The sequence below is a fragment of the Hyperoodon ampullatus genome (assembly GCF_949752795.1).
Source record: "Hyperoodon ampullatus genome assembly, chromosome: 13".
NCBI lineage: Eukaryota > Metazoa > Chordata > Mammalia > Artiodactyla > Ziphiidae > Hyperoodon > Hyperoodon ampullatus.
In genome coordinates, this window is record NC_136926.1 from 41,487,395 (window position 1) to 41,507,858 (window position 20,464).

General features: G+C 39.1%; 1 protein-coding gene across 1 annotated transcript in view; it reads right to left on the minus strand.

The window, feature by feature from the left end:
• OSBPL1A (oxysterol binding protein like 1A) overlaps positions 1–20,464 on the minus strand; it is a 207,031-nt gene that overhangs the window by 113,637 nt on the left and 72,930 nt on the right. Inside the window, exons 15-16 of the mRNA XM_079718170.1 lie at positions 14,931–15,037; positions 717–833 (exon numbers count right to left, since the gene is read on the minus strand). Coding sequence (XP_079574296.1) covers positions 717–833; positions 14,931–15,037 — 224 coding nt within the window. The remainder of the gene's footprint in view (positions 1–716; positions 834–14,930; positions 15,038–20,464) is intronic.

Genomic DNA, 20,464 nt, shown 5'->3' on the forward strand with positions numbered 1-20,464 from the left:
ACTCATGTTCACAGCAGCATTATTTACAACAGTCAAAAGGTTGAATCAACCCAAATACAACACTGATGGATGCACGGATAAACAAAATGTGGTATATATATATATACAACGAAATAATATTCAGCCTTAAAAAAGGAGAAAATTCTAACACGTTACAACATGGATGGACCTTAAAGGAATTATGCTGAGATAAGCCAGTCACAAAAAGACAAATATTGTATGATTCCACTTATATGAGACTCCTAAAGTAGTCAAATTCAGAGAGACAGAAAGTAGCAGCATGATTTCCAAGGGCTAGGAGAGGGGAATGATGGATGAGTTATTGTGTAATGTGTACAGAGTTTTAGTTTAGGAAGGTGAAAAGAGTTTTGGAGATGCATGGTGGTGATGGTTCCACAACGATATGAATGTACTTAGTGTCACTGAACTATGCACTTATAAATGGTTAAGATGGTAAATTTTATGCTATGCAAATTCTAGCACAAATAAAATAATTAAAATTTTTTTCTCCAAATATAAAATAGTTTGATTTGCATTAACATGAAAAAAAAAGGCTCCCGTTGTAACATATCACATAGTTTAAGTTGGGTCCTTGAAATGATCTATTACAAAGTCAACTAATATCAAAATGTATATGTTCTTCACATAAAATAAAACCACAGTATTAAGTACAAATCTGTTCCTAATGTTTTAACAACTATTTACTTAGTACTTACTACTTGCAGAAAAATCCCCAAATTATTATCATCATATCTGAATGCACTCTGGGGCACAGCCACGTCCAACCAATTCACAAGACAATGTTGTAATCCAGTGATTTCCAAACTGGGAGGCTATGAAAACACAGAACAACTTCTGATACAATAATGGGGTAAGACCTACAAGTGATGGCGTCTACACAGATACCATGGACAAGCCACAAACTTGGCTCTGAATTCTCTTAAGGCCAAAACAGAAAGAGAAATACAATTATGCCCTTTTATTGTCCACAAGGAAAAAATATATCACTTCTTTAGGGAAAACAAACTCCCTCTTTGTCCTTAGCTCTAATTTCTCATTCAGGGTAATAATATATAAGGGATTAAGAGTATTCGAGGGCAAAATAATCAATAATGCCACTTAAGCTAAATTGTTTTGAAATGCCCCTAAATAGAAATGGAGGATGTAATTCCAACTTAAAATTCAGTGAGGGACATTTTTCAGAAAACCAAGAAAATATAGCCCAGGCTGTAGCATTCTGATGGTTTAATTTTAGGATAAATTTAGAACATCTAGAGACATGGATAAATTCTACATATTCCAAAAATGTAACCTTGACTAAGCAAAATTTTCACAAAAAGATGGAGAGTGTTTCCTGTTGCGAACCTGGAATACAGGTATTCTGTGCATAATCCAAAGACACTGAAATATTCTTGGCCATCTGATTATTTTTAAAGTTGGTATCCTTTTGTCGAATCGAGAAATTAGCTTATAAATGTCCACATCAGCTTTGAAACAAGGTGGACTGTCTTCTCTAACGGATGAATTTTCCTAATTCAAGCTGCGTGTGATATAGTGTGTTGTTCTTCAGCATTGAATTTGGAGGCAGATCCCTGGATCTGGCTCTAAGTGTAGCCCCTCCTAGCTACATAAACTCGGGGAGGTATCGAACCCTCTCTCCAGGGCCTGCTCTTACCTGTAAGAATGGAGGCGACGAGATCAACCGTAACAATCATTTCAAACTGTGTTGTATGGAGGCACCTTAGCGGATGAGGAGGTGCTTTTACTTTTACCTCTCTCGTACACTGGCATCTACTTTGGCACCCAATAAAACCTGAAAATCACCAGACTTGTAGATGCTCTACAATCTAAGATTGAGTCTATGACTTTGTGATTTTAAACAACTCATCCATACCACAAAATAAAGTAACAAAAATAAGTGAAGAAAATATTCAAAGTTAAATCATTTCTAAGAAATTTTATTAAGGAGAATTATATTCCTACACTTCATTTGCAATTCAGTTGTCCAGAACCCAGAACAATAAAATCTCCCTCATACCAACATTTTAAGTGAAGGGTGATTTCTCAAGTGCCTCAAAAAGGCACAGTGTCCTGAATGTGGCAAATAAAAAGATAGATAAAGGAACAGATGGTATCACTGCAGCTTAGGATCCAACCACTGGATGTAACAACGTGTCCACTTCTCCATCCGGGGAGGCTATGAGCTCCCTTCCCCAGAGGGCAGACACCTCCTCTGAATCCCTTTCAACCACTGGGCGGAGCTCCAGTGCTCTGGTCATTCCTACCACCACCGGCTGCTTCCCACTAGGGTTTCTCTGATCCAGCACCCCAGGTCACAAACCACTTGAACGCCACTTCTCTGTCCCTGAATTGAGCAAAAAATCCTTTCAAGATATTTTTCTGAAAATAAAGCTCGGGAAGACTGTCTTAACATAAAACTGATGGGTTTATCCTTATCTCATTTGAGTGTCACAGCAACTCATGAAATAGAGAAAAGGGGTCTGTGCTAATAACCCTGTTACACAGGAGGCCCAGAGTCAGACAGCAAGGAAAAAGTCACTAATACCAGAGCCCATATTTCAGGACTCCAGGTAATAGGAGCTCAGACTCTACCATCTATGCCATCTTCCTAGGCCTGCCCTATACCCTCCCTAACTTTGCCATCAGTTGGACTGTATTAGGAATAACAAAAATCATCAGGTACATAATGATGAACCTTTGAGCATCTAAAGAAAATTAGACACAAATTATCTTCTTTTTCCTCCTTGGTGCTGGAGCCAGGGTTCTAAGGAGAAGGAAAGAGCAAGATGGACAATGTTGAGCAGATAATGGAAAAATCCTGCAGGTATGGTGGTGGGGGGGTTAGAGTGTAGAAAACCGGGAGACAGAAGAAAAAAGTGGGGGCAGAGGGCAAGGGAAGACGATCATTCTTCTTCCACTGCACAAAGTATCTAGGGGTAGAAAAGAGGGTGTGAGGGAAAAAGAGCAAGAAGCTGAGCAGCAGGTGGGGAAGAGAAATGGAGAGAAATGCCAAGCAATGAAAACAAGGAAAGTTGGGTAAGAGAAAAAAAAAAATTGGAAGTAGTCAAAACCTTGCAGAAACTTTAGGTATTTTAAATATTAGGAGGGCAGTACTCTACATACATTAGTAGTTCTCAGTCTGGAATGATGAAGTCTAGGAAATGTATTATTCAAGTCCATAAAATCATCAAAGTAATGGATGAAGCTAGCAGTGATATATTCGCTATATTACAAAATACTAGAATTAGTATTGAAAATTGAAATCTAGAATTGAAATCTGGAAAGGAACAAATTTTGAACAAATTATCCACTTTAAGGAGACAGAGAATAAATGTATAGATACTAGGAAGAAAATAAACTCAAGGAAAAGTGATAGAGATAACTATAGAAATTTAAAAGAAAAAGGTAAGAGAGATAAAACGTAGACAGTTCTTTGAAAAATAATCAAATAAACAAAGCCTTAATGAGACTGATGTTACAAAGAGAGCAAAATTCATTTGGAAATAGCCAAATAAACATTAGAAGAAAGAAAATGGAAAAAGATTAGAAAAGGGAATACATAATTACAGAATGAACATAAGTTAAAAAGACAATAAAAGAATATTATGGGGCCTCCCTGGTGGCGCAGTGGTTGAGGGTCCGCCTGCCGATGCAGGGAATACGGGTTCGTGCCCCGGTCCGGGAGGATCCCATATGCCGCGGAGCGGCTGGGCCCGTGAGCCATGGCCGCTGGGCCTGCGCGTCCGGAGCCTGTGCTCCGCAACGGGAGAGGCCACAGCAGTGAGAGGCCCGCGTACCGCAAAAAAAAAAAAAGAATATTATGAACTTCCTTATAACAACAAATTTCAAAACTTAAATGGAAAGGATAAAATTCCTCGAAAGATGTAACTTATCAAAACTGACCCAAAGAGAAATAGAAAACTAAAATAGCACCATAACCATTAAATACATCTAATTGGTTCCCCTCCAAAAAAAAAACTCACAAAGGTGGTTTTATAAGAAAATTCCACTAAATTTTCAAAGAACAGGCCATTTCAATTTTATACAACTCTTCCAGAGAACAGCAAAAGAGAGAATACTCCCAAACTCACTATATGAGGCCAGTGTAACCTTGATAATAAACTCTGATGAGGACAACAAAAAAAGGAAATTACAAGCCAATCTCACTTATAAACAGATGTTAAAAACCAAAACAAATCAAATTGAGGAGAATGTTAAAAATAATACATTATGACCAGATTAGGTTTGGTCCAGTTACACAAGGATGGCTTATCAATAAAAAGAATCTAAAAATATAATTTGCCACCTTCACAAATAAAACAAAAACCTCATGATTCTCTTGGTAAATGAACATTTGATAAGTTCAACATCCTTTCATGATAAAAAAAAAACTCAACAATATAAGAATGAAAGGGAACTTCATTAAACCTGATAAATGATATGCACCAAATACCTTTCTTAACATGGAATTATTAGATTCCTTTTAAATACCAGGGATGAACATGGATTCCCACCACCTCGGCTGCTATTCAACATTGTCCTGAAGGCCCTAACCAGTATAGTAGAAAGAAGAAAAATAAATCAGAGGTGTAAGGACTGAAAGAAAGGAACAAAACTGTAATTATTCACGGACTGTCTACAGATACTGAACTCCAGTCTATCTTCATTATTTTTACTTTCTACTCCCCACTCACTCCTCTGCTCACTGCAGTCAGGCTTCATGCTGTCAAGCTTCTAAAACTTCCCTCATCAAAGACACCTGGCTACCAAATCGAACAGGTGCGTTTCAGTTGCTGCTTCACCTTCTTGGACCTCTTGTCCCCTGGCCCCCCAGGCTGCTCTTCCTCAGTGCATTCCACTGGCTCTCTTTCTTCCACAGATGGTATTCATCGTTTGATTTCAAATTTTTTTAAACGACACTTCTAGTAGTATTATTTACTCCTTCAGCCTCGATCACCATGTTTAATCAGGTGACTCCCAGTACCAAAGATTCCCAAGTTTTTATTGGACAAGTCAGGATGACCTTATTCAGATGTCATCGTGTTCAAAGGTGAACTCATCCTCCCCTTTCCTCCCTACTTCAGTCACCTTCTATCCCGTGACTTACGCCATGAATGTGGGTTCATCTAACTCCACCGGCTTCATTCCTCACACTCAAACTATGATCAGCTCCTACTCATATTGTTTATCTCAAAGTCTCTCTTCTCTCTGCTCTGTATCTTCCTTTCCTTTTCCACAGCCACCAACTAGGCTCAGACTCTGATTATCTCTCTCTTGAATTCCTGCACCTGGCCACTCTGCTTTCAGGCCTGCCCTCTAATCCTTCTCATAAGGAACAAATCTGATTAAATCTCCCCCCCCCCCATTAAAATCTCTCAGTGATTCTAACTGCCCAAAATAATCCAAACTCTTCAGGCATATTTTACAGTCTTTCAAGAAGACCGACCCTGCTTCTACTGATCTAGCCTTGACTTTCTCGTTACCTATCCCACTCTGTTCCAGTCTTAATGAACTATTTGCTGGAATTCATCCCTTTCTCTTCCCCCTGTATATGTTGTGCTTTCTGTAAGAACCTAGTCAAGTCATCTGGCTCCTGCAGTAATTTCTTAAGTTTTATGAAGACAGGCTGGTAGAGCAGTATCTGACAAGATGAACATTCTGTAAATACTTATTGAATTAAGGGGAAAATTTTACATAAAGTAATAGATATCAAATGTATGGTGGACCATTATAAAGTTGTATAGGGGTTACATCCTTAACACTGAAGTTAAAATGAGAGGAAAATTATGTCTGCCTATAACTCATTCAAAACTCATTAGCTAGAGTAGAAGTCGGACACTGCATTCTGATTGGAAAATGGCAGTGAACAAGACAAACACAACTGCATCCAGGTTACAGTCTTGGTACTATTGTGAGATACAAAAACTCATGATGATAGATCTTGGGTCATACCAAGCATCACAAGGCTAATACATACACACAAACACACACACTTCACGCTACTAATTAAAATCTTATGTATTTCTGTTCAAAAACTTCACAAAAGTTACCAAAATGCAAACCAGCTTCATTTTACACAAACTTCACATTTATTTAACCTATGTCCCAGCTGCTTCCAAAACTAAGTTGTAGCAGTACACTTCTGGATTATATATACAACAAGCTAAAAATTCAGGAATAATGTGGACTAAGTAAAAATTCTAAATTCCTACTTTTTAAAGGAATTAGAAGTTTTCTTATAACCTTCTTATAACTACACAACCACAAATCACAATCCTTTTTAAGAGAATGTAAATGACAAAGTCAAAAACTGTACATAGAGCTTAAAGTATGGTGCTACATAATTATTTTATGAAGTATGTATAATATTTAATATGTGCTTGGATCATATTTATATACTACCTTGATTATCAGTAGATGCATTTGCTTTTAATATGGAAAACCTAATAAGCTTTTTAATTTCTCCCCGTTCTGCACAGTGCACAACTACGGGAAGGGCCATTATGGGGTTCACTTTCACTATCAATGAAATCCCCTAAAATTAATGCTTAAAGAGCTCCTAAAGAGGGAAGACTAGAGTCCTGCAATTATATTCACAGTGATACAAATCCCTTTAGGCCCCCAATCTAGTAAAAAGTAGTACTGGGACAAAGGCTAAAATAGCTCTCTGGGTCTTCATGTTCAGATTAAACATCTACTCAATTCAAGCTAAGCTAACTTGCCGAAGTCATCAGCTTCCGGGTCAAAATCAAACATTATTTGGACCGGAGATTAACTTTGGTGTGTTCTCAAACTGAAAAGAAAATTTATATTTAGATCCCTATATTCTAGCCTACACATTACTCCACCAACACGCATTTCAAGCATTTTTCTCTTTTGCAAAAGATTCCTGCTAAGCAATGCTGTCTTCTAAATGAAATGCCTTCATTCTGTCTTTGAACCTAATTAAAATTAAGAAACTTTTAATAGCTTTAATAACTCTCAAAAGCTGGAAAGCTCTTCCCCGGCATCTTCCCCTCCTTAGTACCACCCTCCCTCCAAATCCAGAAAAAAACCTGCACAACAGAAAACACAAAACAACTAGCCACATGCTGTGAATGCTGGGGACCATGATTCTCCACTGGTTTAGGCTACAAAGAAAGCCTATGAGTAATCAAAAATCCCTAATCAAAACAAAGTTAAAAGCCACCTCCCCACTCCCCAACCCCAGTATAATTTCCCTTTCTCTTCTCAATCCACTCAAGCGTTTCCCCTCCTCGTTTTTTCAGGGAATTTTAGCGGCCTCTGAACAGCGGATGGTAAGTTCATCTCAATGTCTGCCAGGGCTGAGACATGCGAAAAATCACTAACTTGTAAGGTTATTTAGGTCAGTAATGTCTTTCAGTGCCTTACTCCTCCTACTCCGGCCCTACCTGACCTACTACCAGTATTTAGCCGAAAAAAAATATCTATTCACGGGCTTTACCCCTCAGCGGCTCTTCCCGCAGGAACCGATGCAAACACACAGCCGGCCGGGCGGGCAAGGTCCCCGGCTTCGCGCACCCCTCCCCACACGCCCGCGGCCGCGCTCCGCTCCACACACTCGCGCCCAACTCTTCTCGGATCCACTTACATCCCTGGATCTCGTCGGGCCACCCTCCTCCTTCCCTCCCCGGTGTCCCCGAGCTGCCCCGGCGCAGGCACTCGCCCACCCACCTGGGCCGGGGCTCCCCGGCGGCGGCGCGCTCCGCCCGGCGCTCCTCCAGGCTCCAGCAGGAATGCGCTCGGCCTGTTCCTCCGCCTCCACTCCAGCCCAGCCCGGAGGCGCGACCCAGGGCGGCACCGCAAGGTCTCCCTGAAGTCACCTTCGCGCGGCCCGCCCCCGGCTCCAGCGAGGTCGAGCAGAGGCGCGGCCCAGGACTGCGCCCGGGCCGCCCGAGGTCCGCGATGGCCCCTCGGCCGCACCACCGCCCTCCAGGACTCCCGCCGGCAAATGGCCTGCGGCGGGCGGCTCCGCGGCGGCTGGCGGCTCCGCGGCGGCTGGCGTCGTCCGTCCCTCCTCCCCTTCCCCCTCCCTCCCCCCGCCCCGCCGCGGCGCCCGCTCGCTCCGAGGCGCAGGTAGGGACCTGCCAGGGGGCTGCGGGAGCGGCGCGCGGCCCGCGAGCGGCTCGACCTGGATTTCGGGGAAGGCGGCACCGCTCCCCGGGCTCTGCGAGCACGCCGGTCCTGCGGACGCGGCCCTGGCAACTTTTAAATGGCCAGCCTGCCCCCCCGGGAAAAGCAAAGGGATCCTCTCTTCTGGAGTCTTCCATTCGAAGGTAACTGACACTCAGGCTTACACTGAAGAATTAACAGTCCGATTCCACAACAAAAGACTGAGCTAGTCTGCACATATTTATTTTTCACACACTTCCTGGGCTACCATTTAAGCAATGAGGAAAACAACAGTATTGACCCTACTAACGTGAAACCTACTCACGTGAAATAGGTGTTTCTGATTCTGGCGACCCCTAAAAGGTGGACGAAGGCGTAAAGGTCAGGAAGACCCACCACATACATGATATACTTAAAAGTGGGATGTTCAGGCTAATGAAATTCCTCGTTAACTGTGAGGTTCTGGTGAGGAAAAACAAACAGTAGTCTTAAACCTTTCTAAGGTATACAAATCTGTCCTCGACTTTGGGAAGCAGAGTAATACTGAACAAAATTGAATATTTCTTTGACAAGATCCTAGGGTACTTTAAGTTCGCCCTTCCAGCAGTGGTGGCTGTATTTGCACTACAGATGAAAAACGTGTAAAAGATGAGACAAGGCCACACTCGGAAAAATGGGAATTAATGTCGGTGAGGTTTCAAGGTGTCTTTGAAAAGGCTTTTTTTTTTCATTCTCAGTTGGTGACTAAATATTATCACATTTTGAAAAGTCACATTTGTCACTGAAGAAGAGACCTTGCTACAGAATCTTTCTCCCTAGGCCCTAAAAATTAGAGAAAGAATTCAGTTTGCAAAAGTAGTACCAGGCAGCAAAACAAAACAATGAACAACAAAGGCTACTTTGTTTCAGAAGGCAATTTACAAAGCACCTAAAATGTGCCAGGCACTGTACTGAGGAACTTCACATAAAATAACTCATTTGCATTCTCGTTTTCAGATTTGGAAATGGAATTCCCAAACATATATTAATTTGCTCAGGGTCAAGATAGCAGAGTTTAGGTCCTGATTGGTCTGACCCAAAAGCTTGTGTTCTTTCCTTTGTACATTCATTTTTCATTTATTCAAGTATTTATTAACTGTCTACTAAATACCAAGCACTATGCTAGAAACAGACGCTACAAAAATAAGATACTTACTTGAGGAGCTCCAGTCAAGTAAATATATAATCAGACAAGTAAATATATAAGGATACAATGTCATAAGCACTGCAACAGCAAGGAACTCCTAGACTAGGAGGGACATTAACTCAATTTTGAAGGGTGGAACCTGGGATTGCGAAATGGTAGCAGTCATCCAACACAGCAATCCTGAGAACTTTATCTAACGGAATGGCAATGGGGAATCTGTGTGCTGGGTTGGAGGAGACAGACAACTGAGATACAGGAAGTAAAAATGACAGGACTTGATTAAAAATGGGGCTGAGGAAGAAGAACGAACCAGAACCAGAAGCAGCCCCCATGTTTCCGGCTTGAGTTATCCAACAGGTAACTTTGAGTTGAATCAGTAACTCAGTTCTAGGCACTTTGGTTTAGAAATGCCTCTGATGTATCCATATGTAAATGTCCGAAAGGCAGCTGGATACAACTGGTTCATAGCTCAGAAGATCCAAAGTGGATAGACCTGAATCATCATGGATTTCTGGGTTGAAGGAGTGGGTGAAATCATCCAGGGAGAATGCTGAGTGAGAAGGCCACCCACAGAAACCTAGGGAATACTAACATGCAAAGCACAGGCAGAAGAAAAGATGCTTTAGAAGAAGACTGAGGAGGAGTTGCTATACAGGAAAGAGAAGCCAGAAGAGGGAGGCACCATGGAAATCACAGAGAAGCATTCCAAAAAGCAAGCAGTAGTCAAATGCCAGACCCTTTAAAAAGACAAGCAAGATAATTTAAAGATGTTCTCTGATTAGCAACAAGGAGATATTGGCAAGAATGGTCTCAGTGGACTAGTTGAGGAATAAAGAAGTAGAAACAGAAGGTATCACATTTTCAAAAATGGAACTGGAAAGGGATGTAGGGAGATAGAAGCTACAAGGGAGAATTCAGAAGAAGAGAGTAGCTGTTTTTGAAGACAGGAGACAGATGCCTCCAACAAAAGGAAAAAAGAAAGATAAAAATTGGAATGAGGGACTGGTAGGGAGTTGGCAGCATGTACAATGATCACCTAACATTTGACAATAAATTTTGGTCAGAATAGAGATGAGAGAGAGAAAGGTGAAGGCCTGAAAGATATAAACATTGCAAATGAAAGAGAGAGGGATTAAAGGACTCTGAACAGCTCAGGAAGCTAAATGAGTATTAGAAACCATGACTTTATAGAGTTATCAGTCCACATGAGGACATGAATTCTCTCCAAAGACTTTAGCATCTGGTCCAGAGTAGCAAGTACCTTTGGTTGGTTCCAACTGAGAGTCTGAATCGTTCCATTACACCAAAAGCTTGGCATCACTATCGTCCCAACCATACATTTGGGTTACATCCCTTTAGCAGTGAGATTTAACATTTTATAAGTGAGTTTACACTAAAAACTGATTAGACTCATAATATCAAGGGGAGCTCAATAATACACAGACCCAGAGGGCACCAATGATGACTGCTGAATGACATTTTGACCACTTCTGATACCAACCTCTGGTGAGGAGAACTGTAGAAACAATGATTCATGAAACCAGTTTCTAGCCTTTTGAATGAAACTCTCAAAACAAGGTTAAAGAAAAACCATAGCCTTCACATTCTATTATAGTATGTTTCCCAAGTATATCATAAAACATACAGTAAAGGGGCTTCCCTGGTGGCGCAGTGGTTGAGAATCTGCCTGCTAATGCAGGGGACACGGGTTCGAGCCCTGGTCTGGGAGGATCCCACATGCCACATGCTGCGGAGCAACTAGGCCCGTGAGCCACAACTACTGAGCCTGCGCGTCTGGAGCCTGTGCTCCGCAACAAGAGAGGCCGCGGTAGTGAGAGGCCTGCACACCGCGATGAAGAGTGACCCCCGCTTGCCACAACTAGAGAAAGCCCTCACACAGAAACGAAGAACCCAACACAGCCAAAAATAAATAAATAAAAATTTAAAGATACAGTAAGGTTGCCTTTAGTAGATCAGTCACAAACTTTACAGCTTATCTTATATATTGCTTTTTTTTTCCGACAACATAAGTAGTGTTATTTCAAGTAAAATACGCCTACATAATGCCTCATTTATGTAGAGGTCATGTGGATACCTGGAATATCTAGGCTGTATCAGAGAATCTCCAAACAAGCAAAGAACACCCACATACCAGAAGGCCCCAGACCCTAAAGCCTGTGCTCATTGTCAAGCCAAGTTTCTCACACTAAGCCAGCTTACTCTTACTGTGGACATAATTTTACCAAGTTTGGTTACTGGTTTTCTTTTTAAACAAACAGGAGATTAGTATGAGTAAATCAGAAGGGATCAGTATTCCACTGCTAGAGACAAGCACCCAGTTGGTCTCAAAAACAGGAGAGAAGAAAATTTTAGAACCATAAGGAGTAAAAAGGAATTGAAAAGCATTAGCAGGATTGGGCCATTTAATCAAAAAAGAGTCCTGTAAACGTTATCCCCTGACGGTATCTCTGTATTAAGGCAAAGAGTAATTACAAACATACAAAAGGACAATCCTGAGGCACCCAGAAGAGATAAAGTATGAAATCTTCAGTTTAAGAAGTAAATGTGTAAGATTCAGAGTAACTGTCCTCAAAAAAGGTTAGAATAAAAACGTTTTTTCTGCCGCTGGGGCTGGGGTCACTTACACCTACCGGGTCCCCATTCTGTGCCAGGTGCTACGCAGTGTTTTGCCAATCGGATCTCATTTACTTCACAGAACACTCTTTTTTGGTTGGTCACTACTTTGAAAAGGAGATTGTGTTTTACTGAGGTGAAGACAGAGATTACATAGCAGAACCAGGAACTGGACTCAGGTCTATGTGAGTTCAAGCTTATCACTGCTCTTCTAATAAAGTTTTTGGATAACGAAAATAAAATTTATGATGCCTGATACATAAGGCATTACAGTGCACAATTATTCCACTCTGACCTCAATTAAGCGATTAAATTCCTATGTTGTAACTCTTAACTACTTGATAAGACCAACTTCAATGATGCCATTTATCTTTCAAATATTTTTCAGGCCTTCTCATCATCTATAATCGTATTTCTCAGAGGGAAATCCATGGATTTCTACTGAGGGCCCCACAGGGTTGATATTTCATAGAACTACTAAAAAGAAAAATCTTAAAATACTCTAAAAACAATAAATGCCATTTACTAAATGAATACTTTGTGCTCTTGTGATATGCTAACATGGTCTATATACATATTATTCATCTACATACATCTGATCTCCACACCCAACCATCAGGTGTTTACATATCTTCATTCTTCAGAAACTTGCCCAAGGTCCTACAATCAGTTAGGGAAAGACTGAGATTTAAAAGAGGTCCATTAGACTTTCAGACCAGGGCTCTTAATGACTTTCTATATGGTCTCTCTTATATGAAAGATGAAGGTATCAAAGTTCAGAGAACTTAAGTAGCCCATCATCTCTTAAATAATAAGTAATAAGGATGGAAACACAACACAGTCATTCCACAGTCAAATAAATTTTCTTTAGACAACACCACCTCCTCCCAAAACAAGATAAAACCAATGTTAAAGACACAGAAGCTCCAAGATGCCATCAGAGAAAAGGGGTCACAAGTGTTAATTAGACAGCATCCTACAATAACAACCGTGGACTTACACTCAGGGCTTACTATGTGTCAGAAACTATGCTAAGCATTTTGCTTACAATTATGTTACTTAATCCTGATGACTAATTTTAAAGGCGTAAAGAGGTTAATTAGGTTAAACTTTAGGCTAATATTCTTGCACATGTAAATTTACACACAGAGGTGGTTACCTAGGCTATTTTTTTTAATGTGTTTAAGATTAGGATAGGTTGGCTTCTTCAGAAATTAAAGTACTTCTAATCTAGTGTTCACCTTAAAACTATACAACCCGAGAACAAAAAAGTTATCAATACATTCATCAAATACCATACAGGAGATGTGAATTTAGTTTTACAAGGTAATATTACCTGAATCCTGTAACATCATAATTTGTTCTGTTCTGCAATGTTCTGCAATTCTATTATCCTATTTGGATTTATTTAGGTCACTAAATCATTCCTCATTTAAACAAGCTAGAATATGAAATTTGCAAAGCACCAAAAATAGAAATGCTGAAAAGGGATATTTTCAAACACCATTAGGAGAATAAACCATTTAACATGTTTAATGAACAATTATATTTTCCCATGGTATTTAACAGAATTCTGTTGAAAGACTTTCTGTAAGTTTGTTTTAAATGAATTCAGATTATTATTACATACTTTTTCTTATTCTCCAAATAAAATAATTATGGAATTTGTGGTATACATAACAAACAGAGCATTTTTAAAATTTCACATGAATTCACAAGGCTTCTTATTTTAATGATGGGAAAATAAAATTTTAGATCCTTACATATAAGAGAAACATATATAAGACCATTTTCATCTATCTTGTTTTACACCAAAACCTAATCTCTAACCAAAAGGCACAAATCAATTGTAACAAGAATAAGAAAGTCAGTGTCCTTGGAGGGTATTGTGCTAAGTGAAGTAAGTCAAACAGAGGAAAAACAAATACCATATGATTTTACATATATGTGGAACCTAAAAAAAAATAGAAAAAAAACCAAAGAAATTTGGTGTCTTAATCTAAAAAGTTGAAGATTAAACGTGTAGAAATTAAATGCAAAACAAAGCCTATTGCTACTTGGCTTGCATTAAACTCATGAAAATGAAGGAAAAAACATAAAAAAAGAAAAATCTTAGTTCAGGCAAAACAAACCTGGAGCTTCCCTGGTGGCGCAGTGGTTGAGAATCTGCCTGCCAATGCAGGGGACATGGGTTCGAGCCCTGGTCTGGGAAGATCCCACATGCTGCGGAGCAACTAAGCCCGTGCGCCACAACTACTGAGCCTGCGCGTCTGGAGCCTGTGCTCCGCACCAAGAGAGGCCGAGATAGTGAGAGGCCTGCGCACCGCGATGAAGAGTGGCCCCCGCTCGCCTCAACTAGAGAAAGCCCTCGCACAGAAATGAAGACCCAACACAGCCAAAAATAAATAAATTTATAAAATAAAAAAAAACACACCTTAATGACTTTTCAGTCCTTAGAAAAAGAGTTACTAATGGATGGCATACCACTTTTACTCATATTTGGAAGATCAAATGGCAAATTTTTAAATGGGAGAGAGCAAGCAACAAAGAGCACAAAAAAATATTTAATCCATTAAGCTGAGTTCACATAGCTAAGTATGATAACAATCTATTTTCTAAATAAAAGTATATATTTTTCATATAGAGACCTTTTGTTTCTAGAACATTTTCATAGTCTGTCTTATCAAAATGTCACGACAACCCTGAGTAGATCAACTTTAAACATACTTGTTAAATATGGGTACATAAACAAATTAAATGAACAGAAGTTATTTCAGAATTATTCTGCTTAATCAAGAATAAATAAGTTCTAACTTTTGGTGAAAAATGAAGCTGTCGTTGCCTTTATTAACTCTATTTTCTCCTACCTTTGGACAGTTTGAAAGCAATGATATATTGGATGATCAAGTGTGACACCCAAACAATTATTTAAAAAATTCAGTTCCAAACTACCTACCCCTTCTTGTTTGGTGAAGAGATTAAGGCAATCACTCAAAGCTACACAAGTTTCTCTAGAAGCTTCAGAGACAACTTCAACTTTCTGAAGGAATGATGGAAGCATTTCTATAAATAAAAAAATAAATAAAATGAGTAGGATTTTAAGTAATCTTAAAGTAAACTAAGACCACAAAAGTATTTTTATATCTACTAACCTCATGTTTCCTTCTAGCTGCCTTAAGCAAAGCATATAGTATATTCCTTGGGCATCATAATTAAGTACCTACTATATGCAGGGCACATAAATTAGTACAGAAAAAGAAAGAACAAAGCCTTGACTTAGAAAAGCCTATATCCTAAAAGGAGAAGAGCCAGGACCTACTAAAAAAAAAAAAAGGTTCATAGGAATAAATAATATAATGTTTAAGAAAAACAGCTGTCAAGAAGGACTGATATCATTACTTATAAAACATTAACATTTCCTTTCATGATATTCATTACTAGATAAGTAATTTTATTCAAAGGCAAAGTGCTAAAAAGAGACAAAAATAATCCTGTAGTTGACAATGATGGCTAACAGATCTGAAGGTGGCATTAACTCAACTTCCCCTACTTCTTTTTTTTTTAAATCTCATTAATAGGTTTTTAATATGATTTTTAAAAATTTATTTATTTATTTTATTTAATTTTGGCTGCGTTGGGTCTTCCTTGCTGCGTGCATGCTTTCTCTAGTTGCGGTGAGCGGGGCCCACTTTTCATTGTGGTGTGTGGGCGTCTCATTGCGTTGGCTTCTCTTGTTGTGGAGCACGGGATCTAGGCATGCAGGCTTCCATAGTTGTGGCTCGTGGGCTCTAGAGTGCAGGCTCAGGAGTTGTGGCGCACGGGCTTTGCTGCTCCACAGCATGTGTCAACTTCCCGGACCAGGGCTTGAACCCTTGTCCCCTGCATTGGCAGGAGGATTCTTAACCACTGCGCCACCAGGGAAGCCCTCCTCTACTTCTTATTTGGATAAATGTTTCGTATAAATAGGTCTTTCACTCTCAAAAATATGTCCCTGTCAAGGTCCAGCATCTTTCAGTATATGTTAAGTTGGGAAATAAATGATAATATCAGTATCTCCCCTGGACCCTTAAAGAAAATCTTAATCCACTTTACCATTACGGAAAACAAACAAACAAACAAAATAACATAACGTTGGCAAGAGAAAGCTGTAAAATACACACATGTCACTTAAGTGAAATGTCATATCCTGTCCAGATTAATGTGACAGAAATGTACTTAGTTGAAATAGCTTGGGATTTTATGTTGATTATACATTAGATCCTTCACATCTGTCCCTTCCATCAAATAAAAAAAATTAAGAAAGCTTTAAGAAAAAATAAAAGAGAAAGACAATTAAATCTGTAGCATCCTATGTATTTTAAGTAATTTTGATTTACGTAAAACACTATTCTTAAAACATGGTAAACAAGGTCAATAAACAAAGAATCAGGTAAATCCAAATGCCAGCAATTTGCAATGATTAGGCCATAAAACAGTGGGTTCCATCAAGAAACAAAAGTTTTCAAATGGAAAATGGAAAGAAAAATAAAATCTACAGAGAACATATGACAAATTATTTAGCCATTATTCTAAGTGATAAAGTTGTATTGCTCTGTTTTCTTCTTTTTTACATTTTCCAAATTTTTTATATGACATGATTTATTTTAGCAAAGACAAGTCCTTTTCTTGGAAAAATTATTTCTCAAAACTCATAAGGCAGGGTTTCCCTGGTGGCACAGTGGTTGAGAGTCCGCCTGCCGATGCAGGGGACGCGGGTTCGTGCCCCGGGCCGGGAAGATCCCACATGCCGCGGAGCAGCTGGGCCCGTGAGCCATGGCCACTGAGCCTGTGCGTCCAGAGTCTGTGCTCTGCAACGGGAGAGGCCACAGCAGTGAGAGCCCCGCGTACCGCAAAAACAAACAAACAAACAAAAACTCATAAGGCAAAAGTGGGCAACAAATGGAAAAGGTCAGGGACTTCCCTGGTGGTGCAGTGGTTAAGAATCCACCTGCCAATGCAGGGGACACGGGTTCGAGCCCTGATCCAGGAAGATCCCACTTGCCGCGGAGCAACTAAGCCCGTGTGCCACAACTGCTGAGCTTGAGCTCTAGAACCCGTGAGCCACAACTACTGAACCCCTGTGCTGCAACTACTGAAGCCTGTGTGCCACAACTCCTGAAGCCTGCGTGCCTAGAGCCCACGCTCCGCAACAAGAGAAGCCACTGCAGTGAGAAGCCCATGCACTGCAATGAAGAGTAGCTCCCACTCGCCACAGCTAGAGAAAGCCCACGTGCAGCAACGAAGACCCAACGCAGCCAAAAATAAAACAAATAAATAAATAAATTTATAAAAAAAGAAAAAAAAGGAAAAGGTCAGAGTGAATGAAAGTAATAAGAGTCTTTCATTAATATCTGGATATAAACACCAAATTGACATTTTATCATATTTTTCATCTTATGGAATAGAATTTCCTAGCTATTCTTAATAATACCCAAATAATTGAAAACTACTATATTCTAAAATAATTTTGACTTTACATACTTTTTCTTTTTGAATCTTTGATACACACTGTGAAGATTTATTCTGTACTTAGTTGCTAAACAGCAAAAGAGAGTACCATATGCTAGATGCCATGTGACTTAAATAGTACCTCAACAGATGTCTTACACAGAGCTGGAGACCAGGGATGTGAGGAGATGCACAAGAAGAAACAGACACAGCCTCTGCCTTCCAGAAATTATCTGGGTAACCTAGAAATTTTCCATTTTCATGGCACAAAGGATAGGAAGATGGTAGCACAGCCATTCATGGATACATTTCTTTTTATTAAATACCATCACATGCTTAACCATCTCCAATTTTGTGTATGTTTTAGATATCTCACTTAAGATACTTGTTGATTAGCGTAAAACAAACATTAAATCTCTAAATAAATTTTAAGGAGAATTTTACAAATTTTTAAACAAAACTGACTCTGCAAGCTTTCAAAAGATATTCTAAGAAATATATATTAAGACAAGTTTATAAGAATCTATTATTCAGAGTGTGTCAAATTCTTCTGTCCAAAACAGAGTCAAAAGTTACATAACTTGTCTGACAAGCTAGTATTCAAACAAGATGTCAGAATTAATATTAACTTGCACGGTGGGACGGTGTAAAAACCGTGGACTTTGGCAAATACTCTGGGCAGTGCTGCGTACCAGGGACAGTGGGTTCACACTGGTGTGCCTCTTATACAATGTCGTCTGCATACTGATTACATAAAAGGAAAATTACTAGGCTTCTAGAAAAGTTACCAACTGGGGAATCACTGCAAATATGTTTTAGCCAACTAATTTTTAGAGACTGAGCCGTAATAAATAAATGCAAAAAGGCCAGTATGTTAACATATCTGGCCTACTCTGAGAACTGGACACTGTTAATTTGAAAAAAAAAAAGTTATTTTTTGTACTAAAAATATTGTTGAACTCGGGAAAGATGCTGGAAGATCATATGTGAAAAGCTTAACTTTAGAGACATGTATAAAAAGCTCACAATCTGTCGTTTTCATGATTACACTGTACAATTTTTAATTGGGTAAGTTTTAAAACTAGTGGGCAAGAGCTTGTTTCTTGTTGTTAACAAGCTAAACCCTAACACAGAAAACTTCCATTGTTCTCCTTATATAGAAAAAGTCCACGCTCCTTAGACTAACATTTAAATCGTTCCATAAACAGTCAGCTTCAGCCAGACGGTTTTCCTGGAAATATCTGTTTTCCTAGAAATATTAACCTATTATATTTTACTGCTTCTAAACCTTTGTTAAAGATGTTCCATCTTCCGTGAATAATGGAAATAATAATTATTCATATTCAGAAGTTTCCCCACTTAACTAAAACTTTTTTTTTTTCAAGGCCAAGTTTAAATGCTATCCTCCCCATTGAGCCGTCCTTAAATATCACTGTGGGATGTGACCTCTCCTACTGGACTCCAAAAGTAGCCACATCCACTTGTAATAGAGAACATGGGTATTGTACGTATGCTGACTCTCTGCTACCCTCGGTAAACTCTAAACCTCTTTAAGCCCCCTAATACCATGCACTGAACTTTGTACAAAAAAAAGACTCAAATGTTAAAAGACTAAGGAAAATAATAAAAATATTTTATTCCCATGGCTTACATAGAAAATCCAAATAGTTTTGGATTATTTAATTTTACATCAAAAGAACTACTGTATTTTACTTTAAAAATATATAAGATACAAACATTTTCATTTATATTACTATAGGTTGGCTAATTAGGGCAGATTGATAAATTATTTAAAACTACATTTTCTTTTTACTTGAGGCATAAGAAAATATAGTTTGCCTGTTTTTCAACATTCACTCAAATATTTCTATCACTGGGGATAAGATATTTTAAAAAAATAAACTGGATGAATGGCATTTCATTTCCTCAACCTAGTCCTTCTGGGAACAGTGCTGCCTTAAGTGTGTGGTTTGTTTTTTTTTAAGTAAACACAAACAGCAGAGAGAATAAACAGTCCCAAAACTATCTAGTGACAAAGCTAAGGTCATAGGAAATAAAGAAAATATCAAAATAAGACAATTTCTCTCCTGTGGTGAAAAAAATGCAGTGCATCTGACTACGTGCATGAGAGACATAATCTAACCTGCATGAGAAGAGGTGTTTTTTTTTTTTTTTTTTTTTTGTGGTATGTGGGCCTCTCACTGTTGTGGCCTCTCCCGTTGCGGAGCACAGGCTCCGGACGCACAGGCCCAGCGGCCATGGCTCACGGGCCCAGCCGCTCCGCGGCATGTGGGATCCTCCCAGACCGGGGCACGAACCCGTCTCCCCTGCATCGGCAGGCGGACTCTCAACCACTGCGCCACCAGGGAAGCCCGAGAAGAGGTGTTTTTAAAGTTATCTCATACTCAATTGGAATTATATAAATGCCTCAAGAAAATCAGTACTCTCTCCTCAAAATGGAGAAAAAAGATGTCTGCACATAAAATCAACTATTCTTCTAAAAAACTTCTACTACATAAAGCCGTAACTTAAAAAAATATCGAGATTGGTAACATTATATAAGATGTAAGAATATAAATTTATCTTTTCTTGTTCAAATTAAGATGATTAGCTTGAAATCAATCACCTACTAAACAAGTACCACTGACCATTTGATCTGTATGTCTACATCTATACAATGTACACTAGTTGCAACAGAAGTATAAAATATATAGTTCAGAACAGCATGTGTTAAATGAGTTAAAGCATGAGTTAAATAAGAATAAGAAGATAATAAAAGGGATGTTATAAGATATAAATAGCAAACAAATTGTACATACATAAAAAATGTTACATATTCAGAGAAAAGAGTTACCATTATGGGATGCAGTAATAAAGTGGAGTTTGATCAAAGTAATGGGACTTGAGCCTGATCTTGAAGAATAAGCTTTTTTATTGTTAAATACAATGCCCAATAAAACGAACATATCCAAAATATCTGTAAGTATTATTTTCAGATAGTAC